This window comes from Poeciliopsis prolifica, unplaced genomic scaffold (assembly GCF_027474105.1).
Source record: "Poeciliopsis prolifica strain line A6 unplaced genomic scaffold, Auburn_PproV2 SCAFFOLD007, whole genome shotgun sequence".
NCBI lineage: Eukaryota > Metazoa > Chordata > Actinopteri > Cyprinodontiformes > Poeciliidae > Poeciliopsis > Poeciliopsis prolifica.
In genome coordinates this window covers 11,903,857-11,926,163 of record NW_026562382.1, presented here as the reverse complement: position 1 = coordinate 11,926,163, position 22,307 = coordinate 11,903,857, and the positions used below count along the sequence as shown (strand labels likewise).

Below are 22,307 nucleotides of genomic sequence, written 5' to 3'. Positions count from 1 at the left end.
CATTAATATGCCGCTTTGACACCCGCAACAGGTAAAGGGAGTGCTTTGCTTGGGACCCTGTTCCTATACTTGGGATGAAATCTGTACATCATTTTTAAATACACATGCTATTTAGACAAGAACATCCAGTTTGAAATATAATATTTTCATCACTTATAGAACATTTCTTGCTTGTAAGGCCTCAACTCAAATGCTAAGACTCTCATAAAAATTCATTTAAAATGTGTGGATTAGTTCAAACTTTTCTTTTCTACTGTGGTGAGCTTTAGGAAAATTATATTTAGAGGATTAGGCTGTGATAATTATGGCAGTAATAATTAGCTGCTATTGCCTTCAGTTTTATCACAGCGGGCGTTCAGATCTTCATCTGTGTTAAAGTGAACAAATATTTTGAATTGGCCCTTGGAGAGAATGCATAGAATTAGAGAGCAAAGCTACGTTTTTTTCCAGAACTTAATTAGATCGTCTTGGTCATATTTTTGGAGTGGTGTCAAGGAAAGTGAATGGGTTGAGAAACTGAGAGAAACTGCAATATCTTAGAGCAAAGGTGTTTCTGTCTTATTCTCTGTTCGTGCATGAGGAACATGAAACTGAACATTTCAAAGTGCAAACCAGCTTGAGGGGGAAATGAGTCATATTTTCATCAGCCTGACACATTTTTATGACTTCAAAGTCATTGCAAACTCAAACTTCAAGACATCAAATGGGACTTTAAAAAAAAAAAAGAGCACACATGCATGAATGGGAAGAAATGCAGACGGTATGGAAAAGAACGGTGTTCACAGCTGAATTTGATCCTCATTTAAAGGAATGGCTTGGCTTTAAAGGAGTTGTAGACAAGACTGAAAGGGACTTGATAAAAAGGAGAAATGTGGAATGTAGGTACAGCACAGAGGATAATGGTGTGCCAATGTTGAAACATTCTTGTATCAGTAACTTTGACAAAAGTTTGTTGCTGTTTTGTTTAGAAATTTACTGATCAGAATTATGTGGACAACTTCAGGTATCCAGATTTTGTAAAGTTTACCTGGTTTTAGCAGGTTCCAATTACTATTTAAGAACTAAACAGCATGCAAGAGAGATAAGCGATAATAAAATAGTTTCACAAATACATGAAAACAAAGACAGTATTACTTGACTTTTATTTTTGACTGATTTTTATTTTTGACATTCTATATCAACAGCTCTGTTTTCAAAATATAGAAATTTCTATGAAACTCCCAAAAGGTGGCTTACACATCCAAAAATGTTCTGTTCTCCATTTAGCCTTTCTGTTATCTACCTAAAGTCTTGTGCTCTGCTGACAGACTGAGCCTCTGACACACTGTTGGAAATGGTCTCTTTTAAATTGTCTTTGACTTCATTTTAAACACCTTATTGATCCCGACAAATAATTTTGTCTTTCCTTACTAACAACTTCAACACTTAGGAGTGTTATTGTCAAGGTCTGTTTAAGAATATTTAAAACCAATTATAAAGTATTCAGAGCCCATAGACAAAATCTCCGAGCTGACCTATTTGTTTCATTTAATTCTCCAATTTTTCACCCTCTGGTGATTCCTTATCAAAGGTAGTATGTAAATTCAAATTCATAAGGCACATGGACAGAAATTATGTCTTAAACCCATGAGTTAAAAGAAGAAAGAGAGGGAGAGGGTGACACTCTTTGCATTCATTTAGCAAGTGCCTACAGATGTGACTGACTGAGCACCAGAAAGAGGACAGCCATTGTCTGCTGCCACTGGTTCTGCATGTGAGGAATAAGTGAGGAATTGATGTTGTACCCCTGGAGAGCTCATCCTATGTGGGTGTTTTATGAACCGTTAGCCAAGGTTGTGGACCCAGTGAGTTTCCCGTAAGCGCCGCTGTCCAGGTATTTCCATGCTTTGGTCCTGCTGTGCTTCCTGTCGGTGCTGCTGGGTGTGAGTAGATGTAATCGAATTTAATCGAATTTGTGCACGTTTTCATCTTGTAGTGATTTACACCGACTATTTTCTCTTTTTGTATCGGTTTTATGCGGTTGTCGTTTAATTTAATTTGCTGAAAATTGGTTTATGTCCAGAGTGGTTGTCCAGGAACAGACTGCTGTAATAAAAGTAACTCTGGGGCCTTCTTTCATTTCGGTCGCAGTTGCAGCAGACGTGTTTTAATTAGTGGGACATTCCAGAGAGTGAGTTCGCAACTCAGTGTGGGAGAGTAAGTGGAGAGGGGAAGATGAGTGTTTGTGACTGTCTCTCCCATCTGAAGCAGATAAAGAAGATAACTGAGGCTTTGATTCTGCTCTTCTGCAAGGCCAAACCAGAATACAGCATGATGATGTTGGGATTGAAAAATGAGTTGCAATTGGAGTAGAGACCTTGTTGCACTGTTACACATCTTTAGTATATTAACAGGGCATAGCTCATACTTTAAACCTTCTGCTAAATTGCTGTGCAATCACACTGACTCATCCAGAAGATAATCTGGAGACTTTTTGGGATCAAAATCGTCTCCTGCTGTGAGAACTCAACTTCTCCCTGCACAAAGTCAGATTGAAATTAAATAAAATCTGGAGAGAGTTTAACATCCAAGTTACAAAGTGCATGTTTTTAAGATGGTAAAAAATACAAAAAAAGTATATTTATTGGCTTACTAACAAATAAATAAATAGCATGTGGATAACAAATATGCTCAGCAGATTGTTGCTAATGAGTAATCTTTGAACGTCTGAATAAACCTGCAGTAGAAAAAGCTTCTTTAAGTGGTCGCAACTGGCATAGGATTGATTTATTCTTTTTTGGGGGAGAAACAAAGGTAGTCTGTCCTCTCCCTACAGCATAAAAGTGCTGTTTGAGGGGACAGTCATCTTATTGCTTTACCTGTCAGAAGTATCAGACAACCAGAGCACATCTGTCTTAACTATAAGATACTGCTATCCGTTCAGCTGTAGTTTACTAGTATTGCCTCTAGGAATCGTCAAATGTCAAAGCGCACTGGCTTGCATCGCCATCACTCATCCTCAACAGGCTCTATCTGGTGATAGAGCCTGTGTGCAACAAAATCTTCAAACACTGATTCCTCCCATCTCACATTTTGCAGTTTTTGAAGTAAAAGCAGTCCTCCTGATCTACTATTTTTCACTGTCTGTTTTTGGACCCGTGTGTCTCTTTGCAGCAACCAGCTCCACAAAGCTGGAGGATCTGAGCTATCTTGATGAACAGCGCAACACGCCCCTGAGGACGTCCATTCGCCTGCCTTGGCACAACACAGGAGGGAGGCCACCGCATGACCCTAAAGGTGACTGACAGTATGCGTCAACATCGCAAATAACATTGTTGCGCTTACTTGAAATCCAGATTTGGGATAGTTATGTTTTTCTTTTTATGTTGCCATTTTCACACCAAATGTCTTATTTAGCAATGTTTAAGAAAATACAGAAGTATTTATGTAAAAAAAAATTTCACATTTTGTCATGTCACAACCAGACATTTTAATGTACTGCATTAGAATCTTCTGTGATAGACCAAAACAAGTAGTGCATATTTACAAAATGGAAGGGAAAATATACATAAACAATAGTTCAAATATGAAAATGGTGTCATTCATTCTATTCTGTCCCCTTGAATCAATATTTGTAAGATATTGATTCTCTGTTATTGCAGATTACATCTGTCTCAGTTAGCTTGGGATATACACATGCCAACATTTTTTACCCATTAGCTCAAACTTAGACAGATTAAATCAAGAGTATCCTCAAAGATAAATTTTCAAATCCATTCATTAATCCTGTATTGAATTTGACTCTGAAAATGATTTTTTCTTTGAAATTAGATGTAGTTTTACGTAATGTTTTTTCTGGAAGTTAAACTTCTGCTTCTGCCTAAAGTCTTTTGCAGCTTTTTCTGCATGGTTTCTCTGTATTTGTCTCCATGTATCTTGACTAGTTTCTCTGGGACTGCTGAAGAATGGCATCCACATCTGTCCACTGTTGACTGCAGTGATCAGCTTTTTCCTATTTAAACTATTTTTTATGGATCTTTTTCTTCCTACTTCACTTGATCTGTCACATTAAACCTTAATTATTCCAAAGGTTTTGTTGGATACTTTGTACTGAAGGGCACTTTAGAAGGCAGCAGTACATTTGAATATTTTCCTGTTCATCAGCAAAAATGCTGCCTTGTTTTAAGCTGCATACAAACAGCACTTTTAAACCTAAGACCAAAGTTTAGAACAGAAACAAAACAATTATGTGTACATCCACAACTTGTGAAATGCAGATTGCTAGGATTGCAAGTTTTTAGTTTATGTTTGACATGAAAAACAGTCGTGTTTTTATTTGTCCATCTATCTTTATCTTGTTTGTTGTGTGTTAAAGAGAAAGAAAGCAGTTGGTGTTACACAGCTCTGCAGAGTTCCTTAGAAAAGCTTCAAAAGGAATATTTGCTGAAAACGAGAGTAACTTAAAGTTTTTGGCATTTAGATTTTCACCTCTGAGTGACGATGAAAATAGGACTAAAGCAGTGATTCAAGTCAATTCAGCTCAACCAATTTTTTGATCCACTTCCGATTCACAATAAACTGACAAAATTCAATGGCATTTGAGGACCTTTGTCTAATATAGAGAGATAGAGATGTTAATGCCAAATAAGATTCACAAATATCCTTAAAAAGAAGTTGAAGATAAACTTAAAATGCTCAATCTTAGGGATTGAGCATCTAAAAAGAGCAAAGAGGAGAGCTAGTCGGTGTGTATCACTGAGGCCCTGCTGGACCTTCTAATACCAGCATAACTAATGAATATTTCAGGGTCAACCAAGCAATTATAACTACAGGATTCTGTTAAAAGCAACTTTTCATGGTTATTCAGGGAAGGTTAAGAGGGTTTCTGCTTTTTTGAATCCAAACTGGAAGCTGATTTAACAGAACAGATTCTAAGTTAGTACTTTGAGTTTTGTAGAAATCCAGTTAAAAGTGGTAGAAGACAAAATGTCCTGTCAAAGTGCAGAATCTCCATTTGGCACAAATAATGAGAAGTTGCTACAAAATGTTTTAATTTATTTTAATATCTCTTTTAAGTTGTAGTTTAATTTTTTGCTCTAGAAAATGTATTCAGTACCAAACATGCACCCATCACAGATTTTGTGGCTGATTTCCAAACACCAATTTTGCAAAGCTCTGATCTACCAGCTACCAGTTTCTAATTAAGAACTATAAAAAGCAAAAACACATTTATTTTATTGTCTTGTAAAACTAATTCTCACAGCCCAAAATCATGATGCTAGCTCAAAAGAATTACAGTGCACCGCCCCTTTAAAAAACAGAATATAGGTCACTGACTTCTTTCTTTTCCTTTTTTTTTTGTAAATATTTAGGTGTGCTATATTACAAGATGTATTTCTTTTCCACCATATATTTTTTTAAATAAATTAACAATGTTTCCAAAAATGATATTTTAGAAGTCACTCTGACTGTTGACGTATTAAAGCGTTACAGGAGCCTTAAAAAACCTCTATGTGAAAGATAAATAATTGTTTATATTACGACCAGAGGGAACATATTACTGAGTGTATGAGACAGAGAAACTGAAAAGTTGGTGTTACACAGCTCTGCAGTTAAATGGGGTTTCAGTAAATTCACAGATCAGGGCCAGTAAAGTATATCAGCCAATTCTGATATTACAAGTCTGAAATTCTTGGGCCATTTATGTTTAGGCTGGCCAAATATTTAAACACCCAAAGGAAAAAATAAATGTAATGGGACTAATTTTGTATGTAGCTAGTTAATCATTCCACACTAATGCTGCAAGGTTTAGTAATTAACACCACAACTAATTATGATGTGGTTTCTCTCTCCGCCTCGTCCCCACTTACTTTAGGACGCTTTGCTCCCTACAAACCTTCAGACATCATGCTCAAGCCCCTGCTTTTTGAGGTACCCAGCATCACTACGGACTCTGTGTTTGTCGGCCGAGACTGGCTGTTTCAGCAGCTTGAGGACATGCTGAAGGCCAGCGAGTCCGGTGAAAACCACGGAGTTGTGGTGGTGGGCAGCGTTGGGTATGGGAAGACGGCCATTATCTCCCGGCTGGTAGCACTGAGCTGTCATGGAGGACGCATGCGCCAGATTGCCTCCAACAGTCCCAGTGCCTCGCCTAAAAGTAAGCAGTTTTTCTGGTTTCCTTTAGGTAAGAGCTTGGAGACTGTGAATGGAAATAATAAAACTGCCTAAAATAATAATAATAATAATAATAATAATAATAATAATAATAATAATAATAATATATATATCACCTTAACTGACCTAAAACAATAAAAGTTTTACTAACTTAATATCAGAAAGTGATGGGGGTGGAAAGGATTTTTATATATGCAGATATCTGTTTTTACCCAGAAGTATATGGTTGATTTATTTCTTTTAGGTAGTGCAGGACAAGGCACAGAACTCCCACTCAGCCAGCCTCCACAGCCCACTCCACCATCCAGTGCCACCAACACACTTAGCAGCAACAGCTGTCCAGGAACTCCTGAGATGCAACGGCGCAGAGAGGAGGCTGTCAAACGGCTGGCTTCAAAGGTAGCGATAAACTTGAGCTGAAGAGGAAATAGTCGTGTGTGTGTGTGATTTTGTTTTTGTTTTTTTCATTGAAACACTGCAAGGCCACTTTAGAAAGACTAATCATTCCAAAAAATGTTTGTGGTAATGTGCTTTCCGTCTACACGGTTTCTGATATTAAAACAGAAAACCCATAAAGGTAAAAACAATGCTTCTAAAATCTTTTACGACGTTCCTGTTTTTGTGTGTGCATTCATGCAGTGGTGTGGTGTTTAGAAAATATTTTACTGGCCTAAAAGCTGAGGTTTTACTGTATTTCAGGAGTATGTCTTTGAAATGACATTATTCTGCTGTGTGAATGGACGTTTTAACAAGAAACTTATATCTGTAGTTATTAAAACAAGGGAGGTGCAAGTGGTATTTTAGGAGCTTTTATCTTTTAAATCTTCATTTGCTGCTGGCCGAAGCCTAATGTTTGACAAGGAATGCCAGAGATCCCCTCTTTTACTAAACTTAATATTAATAGTTGAAGATTAAAATTTTACTGGGCAAATACCTTCTTTCTGTACATCTTTTACATGATTGATGCTGAGTTGAACTGTGACCGGTTTCAGAAACCCGGTTTTCATAAAGCTTTGACCAGCCAACAGATTTCAGACCAATTCTGATAGCTTTTAAAAACCTATGATAAAAGAAGATATTGGAACAGGACTTGATTATTTTTTTAATTTAATTTTTTTCTAAGATTTTCTGCCATGATCAGTTACCAATATACCTTTTAGGTCATATCTTACATGACTTGTTTTCTGAACTTAAACTCTTGCCATTGATTTTGCTTTGCAACTAGTCTAATTTGGTTTATTACATGTTGCTAGTCTTGTTTGGGACTAAACACACCCTGTTGTGAGTGCCTTTTGAACTCTTACACATTAATATTATTCAGCCTTTTCTTGCTATTGGGACAGTTCATGAACTCCATTGCTAACTATTTATGCACTGAGATTCTAAACGTCTGTGAAACCCAAAAACATCTCTTGAGCCAATTAATGTGTAAAGTGTTTCCAATCGGCGCTCTCTCCGGGGTTCTGTTCCTGTGATGTGTGAACACTGATGCAATGCTGAGCAGCTTCTGTCAAATTCAGTCATTTCGTTTTAATCACTGATTTAAAAGCGGTCTCATATCTGCGCTCTGAAGCTATTACATGTTATGATGCATCACAAGCTTTATATATATATATATATTTTTTCTTTTGCTGTGACTGAATACTCTTTCAGATGTGTTTCTTCTACACAAATTTATAGTTGTTCTTGTGGATTAACGGCTGCAGGTTTACTGCAGTGTTGCATCAGCTTGTCTTATATTGTTTATTGGTGCAGCATGACTCATGTACTTTAGTGAACTGTTTGCTGATACACAGGTTGCTTTATTGTATCCATTCATCTTTTTCCATCTATACTCGGATGCGTTGCTGTAATATCTTTACTGCAAAGGGCTCTGCACAGTCTGCTTTTAAGCCAGTTGTATCCTTCATGTGGGATAAACAACCACATCTAAGATGTTTTTTTTTTTTAACAGCTCTATTATATGATTTATCGTGGACCATTGCCTACTTACGTTTTCTGCATTTTTACGTTCCAAATCCCTTTTGCAGATCTGTAAAACAACAAAAGTCTTTGCTTATTCATCTTATTAACTTCCAATGTGAACAGTTGCTCTACGGATTGATTTATAATACTTTCTGCTTATTTAGGTATTTGAATCGTTTTATATTGTTTCACATTATAATCACATATTTCTATATACTTGACTGGGATTTTCTGTGAGAGACCAAAGTAGTGCATAAAATGTGAAGTGTAAGAAATAAATTGAGCACCACTAATCAGAAAAGCAAAAAAGCAGCAGATTTCCATATTGACAAATGGTGGTGGCAGCATCATGCTGTGAGAAAAACCTTTCTTCAGCTGGAATAGAGAAGTTGGTCTAAAAATGTGTTAAAAAAAAAAAAAAAAAAAGTTCTGGCACTGCGCTGGATTTCCATCTTCCAGCCAGACAAACAGCCAAATTTACAATGAAATGGTTTGGATCAAATCATAATTTTACTGAAATGTAGCTCAAAGCATCATCCTTTGGCAACCAAGGATATAATGGAAAAATTTAAATTAATTAATTAATTAATTAATATTATTATTTATTTTTTTTTACAAATCTCATCAGTGTTCTGACGCAAACTCAATAGAGAATCTGTGGATGTCTGAACCAAAATGGACGTTATACCGATCAGATTCTCATTAGTTAAAAAAACATGAGCAATATGTTGTTTTTTCATTTCACAATTGTACATTATTTTGTGTTGACGTGACTCATAAAATACACTGGAGTATTGTCACTCTGTGGTGACAAACAAAAATTAAAATGTGAATCCTTTGTAAAAGTTCTGGAGATATAATACAGGATAAATGTTTTTTTTTTTTAGATTCATGTTAAATTGGTTTCCTAATATTTTATATTCCAAGCCACAAAACAATGACAGCAACCTGATGTCTCAATATTATGTCAACATTGGTAGCGTGTTTATAAAGCAGATTGATTAAAAAAAAATGCTGCCAGCAGACATCTTTAAATTTAATGTAATTTCTGGCGATCATGTGAAGACCTCCTTCAGATTGTGGAAGGATATCAAATGGCAGTCTGTTCCCTTAGTTTAGATGGCAATCAGTACAAATTAGTACACATCCCCAAGGTCGCTTTTCTTCTCGCCTCTTCCCCTTATTTTACCTAATAAACTCAACTTCCATTAAGAAATAGAAAAAGCTGCTTTTAGAATTTTACAATAACTTAATTTTCATAGTTTTGTATAAGCAAGATAATAAAATTTTAAGTTATTTTCTCCTGGTCTCTGTAATTAAGGAGATTCTGGGTAGCATTTAGGAAAACGTCAAATATCCTGGTTGCTTAAGAAATTCTGCGTTTGCCTTCTCTTACTTTTCCAGGTGGTTGCGTATCATTATTGCCAGGCTGACAACACGTACACCTGCCTGGTACCAGAGTTTGTGCACAGTATTGCAGCTTTGCTGTGCAGAGCTCATCAGCTCACTGCCTATCGAGAGCTGCTGCTGAAAGAGCCCCACCTCCAGAGCATGCTCAGTCTGCGATCCTGCGTCCAAGACCCCATGGCTGCTTTCCGAAGGGGGGTCCTGGAGCCGCTGGCCAACCTTCGTAATGGTAAGAATCCTACATTCCAGGGTTCCTGGCTTTTTCATTTGTGACTTTATTTTATTTATTTTTTTCCTGTCCATCCACCCTTTTGTTCTTTCTTGTTTCCTTCCTTCCTTCATTTCCTTCTCTCTTCCTTGCCGTTTATCTCTTTTTCTTTCTCCTTCTGTCTTTTTTTTAAGCCTGAACAGTGTCCAATTATATTCCATAAATGTGTCATTTTTGTATTTATTGTTTTAAGGTGTTATAAAGCACTGGGGACTCTAGATATTTAGGTTTGGAAAAGTATGGCTCTTTGACATTTCAAGAATGGAGTCATTTCTTTTCCTGCAGAGCTCATACCAGTTAGTGGAAGTGCTGATAAATGTTTAGCTCCTAAATGCCACTGCAGGATCATAAAACTCTCACAGCTGGGTAGTTTAGTTGAAATAACTCTGGTCTCTGTTGCTGTTCCCAACTCATTGTCTTCTCATTGTTTTTTTATGTGTACGTTTTCAGAGAAGAGAATTTCAGAGGAAGACCATATAATTTTGATAGATGGACTTAATGAAGCGGAGTTTCATAAACCTGACTATGGACACACCATCGCATCTTTCATCAGTAAGATCATTCTCAAGTTTCCTTCCTGGCTGAAGCTGGTGGTCACTGTCCGGGTTAACTTAATGGTAAGGAAGAAACACTGATATGAGAGAAACTTTTCAATGTCTTAACCTTTTTGATGTTTTTTTTTTTTTTTTGTAACGCCATGGAGAAGTTCGAAGCACAATTAGTTTATTAAAACGACATCCATCGGAGGGAGCTGCATGAAATCAGAACTCGGATGCGAGAATCTGTTGACAGAAGAAGTGTTAGTGTTCTGACCTTTATAGAAATGTGTTAAGCAGAAGCAGTTTGTTGAACGGCAGCCAGAGGAAGTCCTGTTTGGAGTTTTGCATACATTTTTGTAATGGACTCTAAACATCTACAAGATGATGCTTCAGCTGACCTAAATATGCGCCGTGTTCTTTATGTTCAAGTAAAGATGGGTGGAGGTGAATACAGGGAAACGTTTGAGGCGAACTTATTGGAAGCTTGAAAATGTTTCTGACTTACACAGAAGCTGTCCCTTTCAGGAGGATATAACCTTAAGCAGCTAGAGCCAGATAGAGAATAGTTTAAATAAAAATGTATCTATGTGATGGTCTCATCAATGTTGTGACCCGAATTCAACAAAGAATCCATGGAAAGGTTTGAAAATGTATGTTTAAGTTATTAAGATCCATCTGTAGTTATTTTACAGAGATCTTTAGATATACAAACTTGAAGTTTGATCTGCTGTCTCTTCTCGAGATGCTCAATAGACTTTAACAAATGTGAGACACCCTGTCAAGAGAGGTCAGAATTTCCCAGAAGAATTGGCAGATGGTGACCCAGAACTCAAGTCTGTATGACAGGAAAGAGAAGTCTGAAACTTTGGGCTTCCTGTCTTGATGACCCTCAGTTAAACAGCTGTAAAGATCTTCTCTGGCTGTGTTGAGGTCGCTGTGGCAGCAGCTGAAGCTTTGACAGGCCTGATGAGCCAAGCGACAGCTGATAGAGTCTTGAATAATAATGTGGTAGCTGACTGACACCCAGTATAGGGGTTATTAATGCTCAGGGAGGAGCCAGTTATTGACTGCTGTCCATCGGTCTGCGCTGCCAATTCAGTTTGTTTATTTATTAGACTGCCAAGCATTTAAATTCTGGTATCGTCAGAGCTCACTCAATGTGGTAAATCACAATGTCGAAACATTGATCATTTGTGTTTTCAGGTTTGAATACTTTTTATAATTTGACAGCACTATGTTGAACAATGTGAATAAAGGTTTAGATCTCTGTACTATAGCTTGTCAGTTGTTGTTTTTTTGTTCTTTTTTAGTTGGATACAAACATCCCAATACTAAGTTTATCTGCAAGGCATTGCCTTCTCTTCACCTGATCGAGTGTGTACCTGTGCATAGTGTGTGTGTGTTTCTCTGTTTGTGTTGTAATGATGAGGAAGAAATAAGCGTTATCTCACTCAGGCAATGTTTCTCAGGCCTCAGACAGGCAAAGGATTGGAGGATTAAGACACACTGACCCTCCGGGACATGAATTGAAATGTGAGCTCTGGCTAAGGCTTGTGCTTACTTGCTAGTAGCCTCCATCCCATCCATCCCCTGCCTCTTAATACTCAGTTCACCTGCTCCTGTCGTCCTTACAGCTGCATTTCCAACAGTAGCAGGTGTCTCTGCTTTGGCCTGATAGCTCACTGAGCGCACTTCCCTGCTGTTCGAAAAGCCTCTTTTCATATAGCAGTGCCTTCAAAGGTATTCATAACCTTGGAAACTTTTTACACTTCATTATGTTAATACTGAAAAAAAATCACTGTTTTATTGGAATTTTATGTGGTAGGTGAACTAAATAAGCGTTATCAGTTACTAAATCATATCTGGAAAGTTTTGTACCAAACTTTCTACAAAATAGTTCTCTTCCAGAATTCAGTTCAATCACGTTAGATCAAGAGCTTCTGTGAACATAATATGTTAATTCTTGACAAAGATTTTGGTGTGACTGACTGGTCTATTCCAACACATTAATACTTGTGATCTAAACCATTGTTACACTGTAGCTTGGCCTGTATTTTTAGCCCTGTTCGTTTGGAGTATAGTGATCTTTTACCTCAGTCTGCAGTTTTTTTTGTTTTTTGTTTTTTTTTAACCTTATAGTAGGTTTTGTCTTGGACTGTTCTGTAATTAGCTTTGACCAGCTTCCCTGTTCCTGCTGAAGAATAAACCATCACAATAGTATGATACTGCCGACACAAGTTTCACCAGATGCTTTGGTCAGATGTACCTGTGAATAAAATTTGATTATATCAGAATCAATAATGCCCTGTTCCTTGTCTGTTGCAGGAGATCACCAGCCTTCTCTCGTTCTCTAAAATCTCCCTGGATGATTATACAGACAACAAAGAGATCACCAATGACCTCAACTCCTATATCCAGTACCGGATCAACAGCAGCAAGGATATAATGAACAATATCAGCCTGAACGGCAAGGCCGATCCTGGCACTGTGATCAAGCTCAGCAGCCACCTGACCTCTCGCAGCCAGGGCTCCTACCTGTATCTGAAGCTCACGCTGGATCTCTTTGAGAGAGGCCACCTAGTGATCAAAAGTGCCAGCTACAAAGTAGTGCCTGTTTCGCTGGCTGAACTGTACCAGCTTCAGTGCAACATGAAGTTCATGACCAACTCGGCCTTTGAGCGATCCCTGCCTATCCTCAACGTGGCTCTGGCGTCGCTGCACCCACTGACGGACGATCAACTGTTTCAGGCCATCAACGCCGGCCACGTCCGAGGGGAGCTGCAGTGGGAGGACTTCCAGCAGCGCATGGAGCTGCTCTCCTGCTTTCTCATCAAACGGCGAGATAAAACGCGCATGTTTTGCCACCCTTCCTTCAGAGAATGGCTGGTGTGGAGAGCTGATGGAGAGAGCACAGATTTCCTCTGTGACCCCAGGTCAGTTCTCTATTCCGTAAGCAAATGTTTTGCTCTCAGCAGCTCTTCCTTAGGAATGCGGGCCTCTGTTATATGCATGATAAGCTTGTAAAGCATTTAGGCAGTCCTCTTTCTGTGGATTACAGACTTCAAACGGTCCGCAGCAGAGTCCGACTAACGTTCACTGATAACATGAAGGAAGTAAAAGAAGTATCAGGAAAGAAAGAGGTTTTCTTTAAACAAAATGTTCCATATTTGAAAGTCTTTCTTTGAAAACTGCATTTCTGTGACGGCACACACTTCTTTGCAAACTTTTATTTCACAGTATGATTCCCATTTAATTGTTCGAGTTGTCTATGAATCTTTGTTGGTTATTTAGTATGCGGAGAGGGATGGAGTGTGAAAAGGAAGCAAAATGCTTTAATCAATACACACAGCACGACTCATGTCTGACTCAGCGAAGTAATTGGGTTTGAAATGCTTAGGGGTGCTCTGATTATCTTTACAACTTTCTATTTTGTATCAAGTAAAAAAAAACAGTTTATAGCTCCACTCAAAGTACACTCAATACTTTTGCTTACAGAAGCTTAAATCATCATGTACTGAATCGAAGTTGATAGTTTATCTTGTTTTTAAGTTAGACGTTAGTCATAAACACTGTGGAGGTTTGATACAAACACTCCCATTAAACTGTAACTCCATTTATCTACAAGTAAACTGGAATGCATTTCTGCTTAAAATATTTGTGCTTTGTTTTTGGACTCTGTGTGTAGAAGTGTAGTGTAGCATCTCAGGCTCTTTGCTGAGATGCTACAGGTCAACTGTCAAGCACAGATGTCTCAACAAAGCTTTTGAAATGCATCTTTTTGTTTCCCCCAGTTGGTCAAATTTCTGCTTCGGCAGCTTATAGTTTTCCAACTCTGGTCTTCTAACAACCATTTTAAGTGATGAGTGACAATCAGAATCCAGGTTTTTTCAAGAAAAGAAATAATTAGCAGTTTCATTTGAAAAACAGTTGGTGCTCCAGCTGATCAGCAGTGCACAGCAACAGGTGAGGGAGAGGCTGCGCTTACTCTATGCTTCAAACACCTGGAGAAAACCGCAGCAATTCAAGCACTTTCACTGACAAATCATTAGAAGAACGTCAAACCTTAAAACAAAATGTTTCTCAAAGAAACTTTTTAAAATCCTAGTAAATGTGGATGCTGGTAATTGGCCTATGTATTTTAGATATGTGCTGTGCTACAGCTTTAGAGTCTTAATAAGCCAGTCAAGACTCTCCTATGGATGATTTTAATAGTTGAGAAATCACATTTTTACCAGTTTGTTAAATACACACACTGTATAAAATGGATAAGATAGAGGATGCAAATAATAGAAATAAATACACAAAACATGGATAATCAATGGTTGAATGTTTATATGCTCCTAAGTGTTTACATTTTTTACAAAACACATGCTGCCCGGTATATAGCAGATATTCCACCTATGTGCGTTCTGCTGGGCTCTTTTTGCTCTGCCTGACAGATATGATACAGTTGCCTAATTTGACATTCTTCGGATCAGCCATGCACGCCTAATGAGCTGAAAGATATCGGTCTGCCACCCCCCCTTCCCCCATTCTGTCATGCACCTCTACTTACATACTGATGACTCTGAAGTGGACCAGATCTGAACTTCACATTCTGGTCATTCACAGCCTTCCAGTTCCATTAAAAAAAACAAACCCTTATAGTCTGGCATGGGCAGATAAAAGCTTGCTGCACAGTACTTTTCCGAGTCTGTGTTCAAATAGAGGGAATTGTAACCAGATCAAGGTGATCTGCAATCATGCATGTCTGTTTAATGACTTTCTGCATTAATTGGTGCCAGAGTGCCTGAGTGAAAAAAAAAGATCCAGCAAACTTGTTTTATTCCTTTTTTTTAATCTTACTCCAGCCCTGTGTGGGTCCCTGACCAGCTTTTGCATCAAATTCACATCAATCCTGAATAGGAAAGGTTTCTGTGTAGATGCCAAGTTACCCATCGTTATAAACAATGTGCTTTTATGTTTACGGTTCAGATAAGCAGGCTTTCCTCATTTGGACAGCAGAGTAATCTTTCTGTTGATTTGTAACTCAGGACTGGCCATGCTCTAATGGCCTTTATGCTGTCACGCCAAGAGGGGAAACTGAACCGTCAGCAGACAATGGAGCTGGGACACCACATCCTGAAGGCACACATCTTTAAGGTAAAACCACGGAGACATCTTTGGACATTTGAAATCCATTTTCTGCAGCAATGAAATTGTGTTCATTGTTCAGATGTTTCACATTTATTCAAGCTACAACCACAAATTGCAATGGTTTTATTGTCTTGTTTGACCAAGACAAAGTAGCTTCTATTTGTGAAGTGGAAGAAAATGGTATTAATATATTTTTTTACATGAAAAACATCAAGAGTGTGACAGGGACATTTTTTATTTATTCTTTGACTGGGATGTTTTTGCGCATAAATATGCTTAGATCCCAACCAATGTATTGCAGCTCTGGCTGTATGTTGAAAATCTCAATAAAAAAATATCAATAAAATGTGGTAAAGTTTATGGTTGTAATGTGAAAAGGAATATAAAGCCATTTGAAATTCTCTTTACCTGTGTTTGTTTATATTTCTGTATGATGTATTGGCTTGCCTGCAGGGTCTGAGTAAGAAAACAGGCGTTCCGTCTAGTGTGCTCCAAGCTTTATGGATCAGCTGCAGTGCTGATGGTCTTTCTGCAGCCTTGGCTTCCCTGAGGAACCTCTACACACCAAATGTCAAGGTAAGAAGGACCTTCATCTCCTCTCTGTGTGTGAGCTAGATTGTCTAGAGCCAGACATGCCCTCTGTTTTTGCCCCGGTGATGTGAGTTGTTTGAGAATGATTTTCTCCGGCAAAACAAGCAAATTCCATATTCATTTCACTGGTTGGTTCTTGTGCATGATATCACATTAAGTGACTGAGTCCTACCAGTCACATTCCCGGCACACACAGCGATATTTCAATTCTGGTTCTAAAATCGACCAGCAATTCCCAGGTTCACACAAAAACAACCCTATTGAAAATTAAAAGCACCAGAAGGTTGAAACTGAGGAAATATGTTCCTGGGTAGGAGAAATAAGAAATGCAGGGAACAAAAAGATATGGGCTGGAGAGTCATGAAAAAATAAATGTTTTCACTCAGTTAGAAGTCTGTGTTATGGATACAGATTTTCTCCCTCACTTCACAACTGTTAATAGTGCACCAACCTGTGCAGAGCATTATCATTGTTTCCCCTCCTTAATTAGACTAATGTTGGTAGCAGGGCTCGTTAAACTGATAACGTGACAACTATCTGTGTGTTACCTTCTACATGAGTTGTTTTCTTGGGATATAATGATTGGCCATCACTGGGAAGGCTATGACATGCATATCATTATGTTTTCTACCAATCCACAGAATTACTATGATTTTTTTCTTTACTTCTAAGATGCTGTCAGTGGGGCTCTATTACTTGTCTGCTGTGAGTCAGTACTTGTGAGACAATTGCAGAATGACCTTGGTTTGTCCTTTGGGAAAAATAGTCTGTTAATTGAATCAGCCGAGAATTCAAACACAATTTTCTCTCAGAATCCTTATTGGTGCAAACTTGTTTGACAAGATGATTTTATTGATTTACTCCTTAGGGAAGAGAATAAAAAATACTTATAATTGAATTCAGCTTCTTTGATTGGTTTCTGACCTTTATTTTGAAATTTTCATCAGTTTTCCAATCATATCAACAAATCATTGAGTCACTAATGGCTTTGAGAGGAGTTCTAGGAACACAGTGGCTCACATTGTTGAAATGGTTTTCTTGAAATTTGATTATGCACTCAGACTTTCATTTAATCATATTTTTTTCTGATTCAATTAAATATAAATTGTCATGAAAACGAGATTTTTAAAGTAGTACAGAGCTGGATATGAGCTTTGAATAATGTTCCAGCTGCAGCTTTCTGCACATTCCTCTTCCTTTGTTGTTTTTCAATTTTTAATTAATTTTAAACTAGGAACACTGATATTACAACAACAACAAAAAACTGATATCTTTTGGTACACTGTTTTTTATATGGGCTTCAAAATTTGTTATGGCATAAAATATTAAAATGAGTCGGGCGCAAAATAATAATGATGAATTGAAATCTTGTTCGTAATCGGAGAAGGTTCTGATTTGAGGTATGAAAGGCGAGGACTGGGTAACGTGGGCTCTCACCATCCTCTTTGACTTTTCTTTACATTTTCCATCTTTGTGATCAGGTGAGCCGTCTCCTGATGCTGGGAGGGGCAAACGTGAACTACCGAACAGAAGTCCTGAACAATGCCCCAGTGCTTTGTGTTCAGTGTCACCTCGGGCACCATGAGATCGCCTCACTTCTGTTGGAGTTTGGCGCCAGCGTTGATGTTGTGTCTGAAAATGGGATGAGCCCATTGAGTTTCTCTGCCGCTGGAGGACATCTGGGTTTAGTCATGTTGCTCTGTAAGCGGGGTGCCAAGGTAAAGACTCCACGTTTTTTGCATAAAAATGTTCTTAAATGAAGACAAAACGTCTTGAACCTGCAGCCATAACTACCTTCTCTGATACATAATGCATTCAGATCATGAGTATCGCTTCACACTTTGTCAAAATGTAGTTGCAAAGTTAATTCACTGTTTTGTTTTTTATTGAGATTCTGCGTTATAGACTCATACAAATTAGCATGTTATTGTAAAAGTCAATATTAACAATCAGAAAATAGAATAGAAATATGAATCCATCCACAACTTTCATATTATGCACCGGGCTGTAAAACTAGAGGATGACTGAGTAGTAAGATGTTTCACAGTGAGATTCATGTTGCCTGTCACACTCAGCAATGAATCAATTAATTGCATGATAAAGCTCAAGAAATTTCATTTGCATGATTTGTTGTTTTTTTCTTTTCTCTCTAAAAAATTAGATGTCAAAAGTCTAGTTCGCTGGACTCTACTGGCTCTTTTTTAAAGAACAATTTTGTTGACAGAAACTTCATGCTTCATTTTATTTGTTGTTTTTTTAATTTTATTTAAAATGTCTCCCAATTTCAGTGTTAAATGTTGATTATAAATGATTTACCATTATATCACTCAAGATTGGTCTCAAGACAACAATATTATGGTTTATAGTGATAACTTCTGGGACAATTTATCATCCAGCAAAATTTGTTATTGTGACTGGACTAATAATTTAGTGGTAATAGTGTCATAATTCTTGACCAGTCTGTTGGCTCACAGTGTCAAATATCTGATTGAGAATCTGTGGTAAAACGTGAACATTGCTGTTCATTTGGTCCGACTGAGCTACTGAGCTTGAGCTCCTTTGCAACTAAAGAATGGCCAACAAATTATCTCGATAACTGCTAAACACATACCAGAAAATGCATTATGCTGTAATGGCAACAAAAACTCACTTGAGACAAAATACAAGTGTAATTTCCTCTGAATTCACAAAGCTACTTTATGTTTTATCATGTAAAATCCTCATAATTTACATAAAAATCTGTGGTTGCACCAAGACAAAAATAAAAAGATAAATTAATCAAAATCCTCTGGTATCATTTCTTGTATTTTCCACAACTTCAATCTGCTTCAGTTCAGGTGGTTATGGCTGCACCAAATTTACCTCACATGTAAAGCATATTTTCTGTTTCTCAGCAATAAATCCAAGAATCTTGCATTTATGCCAGGTGGATCATGTAGATAAGAGCGGCCAGTGTGCTCTGGTCCACGCCGCGTTACGTGGACACACCGAGATCATCCAGTACCTGCTGGAGCTTGAATGGATTGGTGAGGGGCAGCAGCAGGACTCCTCTCTGAAGAACAAAGCTCTGCAGCAGGCTTTGATCGCAGCCTCGAGCATGGGACACACACAGGTCTGACCAACATGCATGCATATTAATTTAGCAAACCAACTGCACGCTCTCATGAATTTGAGGAAGTTGGGGCAAGTTTTCTCAGTGGTGATGAATTAATTATTTGACACAACAGGTAGCCGGCAGACAGGGCTGCTTTCAGGCTTTCGGTTTGTTTTGCATTTCTCATCAGCTGAAATGCGCAGCTTAAAGTAAACAGAGCTAAGACTCCCTTTATTAAAATTATTCAACCACCTCAACCAAATAACCACCTTATTTGGTTATTTGAGGACCTAAACTCCTTAGTTCTGCTTTGATCCATTTATAATAATTTGCTGATTTTTATATATTTTTTTCTGCTTCAAAGTTTTGCATGCTGCATCATATAGAAGATTTATTTGATATTTTATACTGTAGTGGTACACCATTAATCTATGTTTCATTTTTTGGCAGGTTGTGAGTGCCCTGCTGGCACTGAAAAATGAGCATGCTGTGCAAATTGATAGTCATGACACTCTGTGGGGCGAGACAGGTATGTCCTCATCAATCTTTTTGCATTATGTGGCTCGTTTGTATGATGACCTGCTGTTTTACCATTATCAACTTGGCTACTGTAACTGAATGCTACAACAAAAGAGTTTGCAGTTTTTCTTTTCACAGAGGTCATTTCAGATTGATGCCAATGCAGTTAAACTTATAAAGTCTCGTCGTAAGTTAGGTTTACTGGCAAAATCTATGAACCTGGTGGTTTATGTTTTTAAAAATGGTAGGTTGGGCCCTAAGCGTTTCATATGAGCTTCACTGTAGAAATGTAGCCCACAATATCTTGCTGTGGGTCTTTTGTAGTCAGTTTTGGAGTTTTGGATTACCTGTCCACTCAGGAATCTGGTGGTGGCCAATGATAACTTCCTCTTTCTGCCACTAGATGGCTTTTTTACTGTACCTTTAAAATGACAAACTATTTTTCCCACCTGTATGTCCAGGGTTATGTTTTTGTATCATTTACCTTGTTTGTGATCGACTATGTTCTCTTCTCTGCACTTTTTAAATATAATATTTAATATTTGCAATAAAACCCTTTTTTTTCTTATCTCAAGCACTTGTGAGACAACTAAAGAAGCTTTTTATTAATTACATCATGTGTGCCAGAGATCATGCCATATTTCCAAATGTGTGAAGAATTTTCTTCAAGTGGTTGAATAATTTTAAAAGTAGGATTCATTCATTGAATTAGATTATTGAATTATTTAGTATGTCTTATGTACTTTGTTATAATAAAAGCATCTGAAGAATTTAGAATTTTGCTGGCAAACTTAGAAGAATTTTAGGGGCAGCTGTGTATTTACACTTTCATGCATGCCTCAAATTTCAAGTGTGTAGCATTTTCAATAGCTTTTGCACTTCCGCAAGCTGCTACATTTCAGCAACAGATTTCTCTCAGTGCAAGTTGATCGACCTCTACTCATAAATGAAGCAGGAAGTGGTCATTCTATTGTCTCAAAACTACCAGTTTTATATTTTTCTGTTATTTGAAACAAGAAGCACCAGCAGCAGAACATCAGTTTTGTTTTCAAGTGAGCAGGTTAGGAGCCTGAAATAAATCTAAATATCTGTGAACAGTGACAGCCACTGTGATGCTTGAAAACATTGCCTTCCGTTTTTTTCTGAACGTCTGCAATCTGAGGTGAAAATGTTTGACAGCCTCTTTGTACTTTTGAAACCAGTGTTTGAAGTTATTTATGGGCAATCATAAAAAATGAGCCTGAAAAGAGAGAAAGGTAATAATAGTTTCCTTGTGTCTTATTTGGTTCTAAGCTATCGGGATTTAGCTGTCACTGCTTTGTGCTTTGGTTATTTAGGGCAGGCAACAAAAAGCAATTTCTGAATCATACACACTAACTATATACCACTCAAGTATCCTCTTGAATTTATTTTTTTTATATTTCCAGATCTTGTGTTTTATCCAGTAATTTATAGCTGGACCATAAACAGTTTTGTTGATGTTTTTACTGAGGGCTTTCCCCACTTGTTTCTAACTCAGGTGCTGAAAGAAGGATTGATACGAATATTGTGATATTTTTAAATGCAACCATAAAATATATTTACTCTCAATTAAAAAACTATTTCAAACTTGTTTAGTTAAATTGTCATTTTCATTTTGCAGTACTACTTCAGTGATTGATTCTATAGGAGGCTTGCATTTAAGAGCAAATGTTTGACTTTGTAAGACCATTATGTGTGCTGTATGATCTTGGACCAAAAATATGCTTGATTGTAGTTAAATGAAGTTAAAGTAGACCTGATACACTGTCAGCTTCGATTAAAGGAAAAGGAGGAGGCTTGCAAAGTGCCAGGCGGCACATTTAGTCCTGGCTTTCAGCTTTAGAAAAGGTTTGTAAACTGAGGAAATTACTACAATAACTGACTGTAAAGATACTTTCTGGGAAATGAATCTTTTTTTAAATCCTAATTTAAACACCACTTTATAGGTGCTTGCTTTCTTTGAAACATAATCTCTCTTGGGAGATTTTTGTGGCACAATAGTTGCTCTCCATGAATCTAACAGGACATAAGATTCAGTAACATGACACCAGCATTTACAAAAACCAGCTACCTGCAACCCTTGCTTTATAGTTTGAAGCTTATATTTTACTGTCCACTCCAGAAATATTAACATATCACTTTTTTTGTACTGCACCAGAATCAGGCCTTGCAATAACATTAACTTGAAACATGATCTAATTTGAGCAGAATCCAACTGCCTTGAAACAGAGTAGCTCCGGCTGGCCACAGTTTTTTGCATTCCCAGATTATGAACATTATATCATTTAGGTCTCATATTGAAACTGATTTAATAATTGTGAATTTATTTTGCCAGAGCACTCAGTACTTTCTAACTCTGTTACTGCACAAAGCTTTACTTGAAATACTGATCATGCTGTCTATTTTTTGTTCATCTACAATGCAGAAGTTATTACTCAGCTTTCAAAGTGATTCATCTGGTTGTTCCTCCTAAATAAATGTAATTACTCTACTAAGTAAAGCTATTGCTATGTAGCTTGACCATGTACTTGTATGTTTGCAATTACCTGTCAGACATCTCAGCTCATCTGCATTCAGAATTACTTAATCAGTGAAAACAAATTGAATGAAGATC

The 22,307-nt window shown here is 37.5% G+C and overlaps 1 protein-coding gene across 4 annotated transcripts in view; it reads left to right on the top strand.

Moving 5' to 3' along the window:
- Positions 1–22,307, top strand: part of tanc1b (tetratricopeptide repeat, ankyrin repeat and coiled-coil containing 1b) — a 100,195-nt gene that overhangs the window by 66,300 nt on the left and 11,588 nt on the right. For all 4 annotated transcript variants that reach the window (XM_055031663.1, XM_055031661.1, XM_055031662.1 and 1 more), the window contains 11 exons: positions 3,154–3,276; positions 5,855–6,136; positions 6,398–6,552; positions 9,523–9,754; positions 10,244–10,410; positions 12,658–13,265; positions 15,366–15,474; positions 15,922–16,044; positions 17,541–17,777; positions 18,986–19,171; positions 19,604–19,682. In XM_055031663.1, coding sequence (XP_054887638.1) covers positions 3,154–3,276; positions 5,855–6,136; positions 6,398–6,552; positions 9,523–9,754; positions 10,244–10,410; positions 12,658–13,265; positions 15,366–15,474; positions 15,922–16,044; positions 17,541–17,777; positions 18,986–19,171; positions 19,604–19,682 — 2,301 coding nt within the window. The remainder of the gene's footprint in view (positions 1–3,153; positions 3,277–5,854; positions 6,137–6,397; positions 6,553–9,522; positions 9,755–10,243; positions 10,411–12,657; positions 13,266–15,365; positions 15,475–15,921; positions 16,045–17,540; positions 17,778–18,985; positions 19,172–19,603; positions 19,683–22,307) is intronic.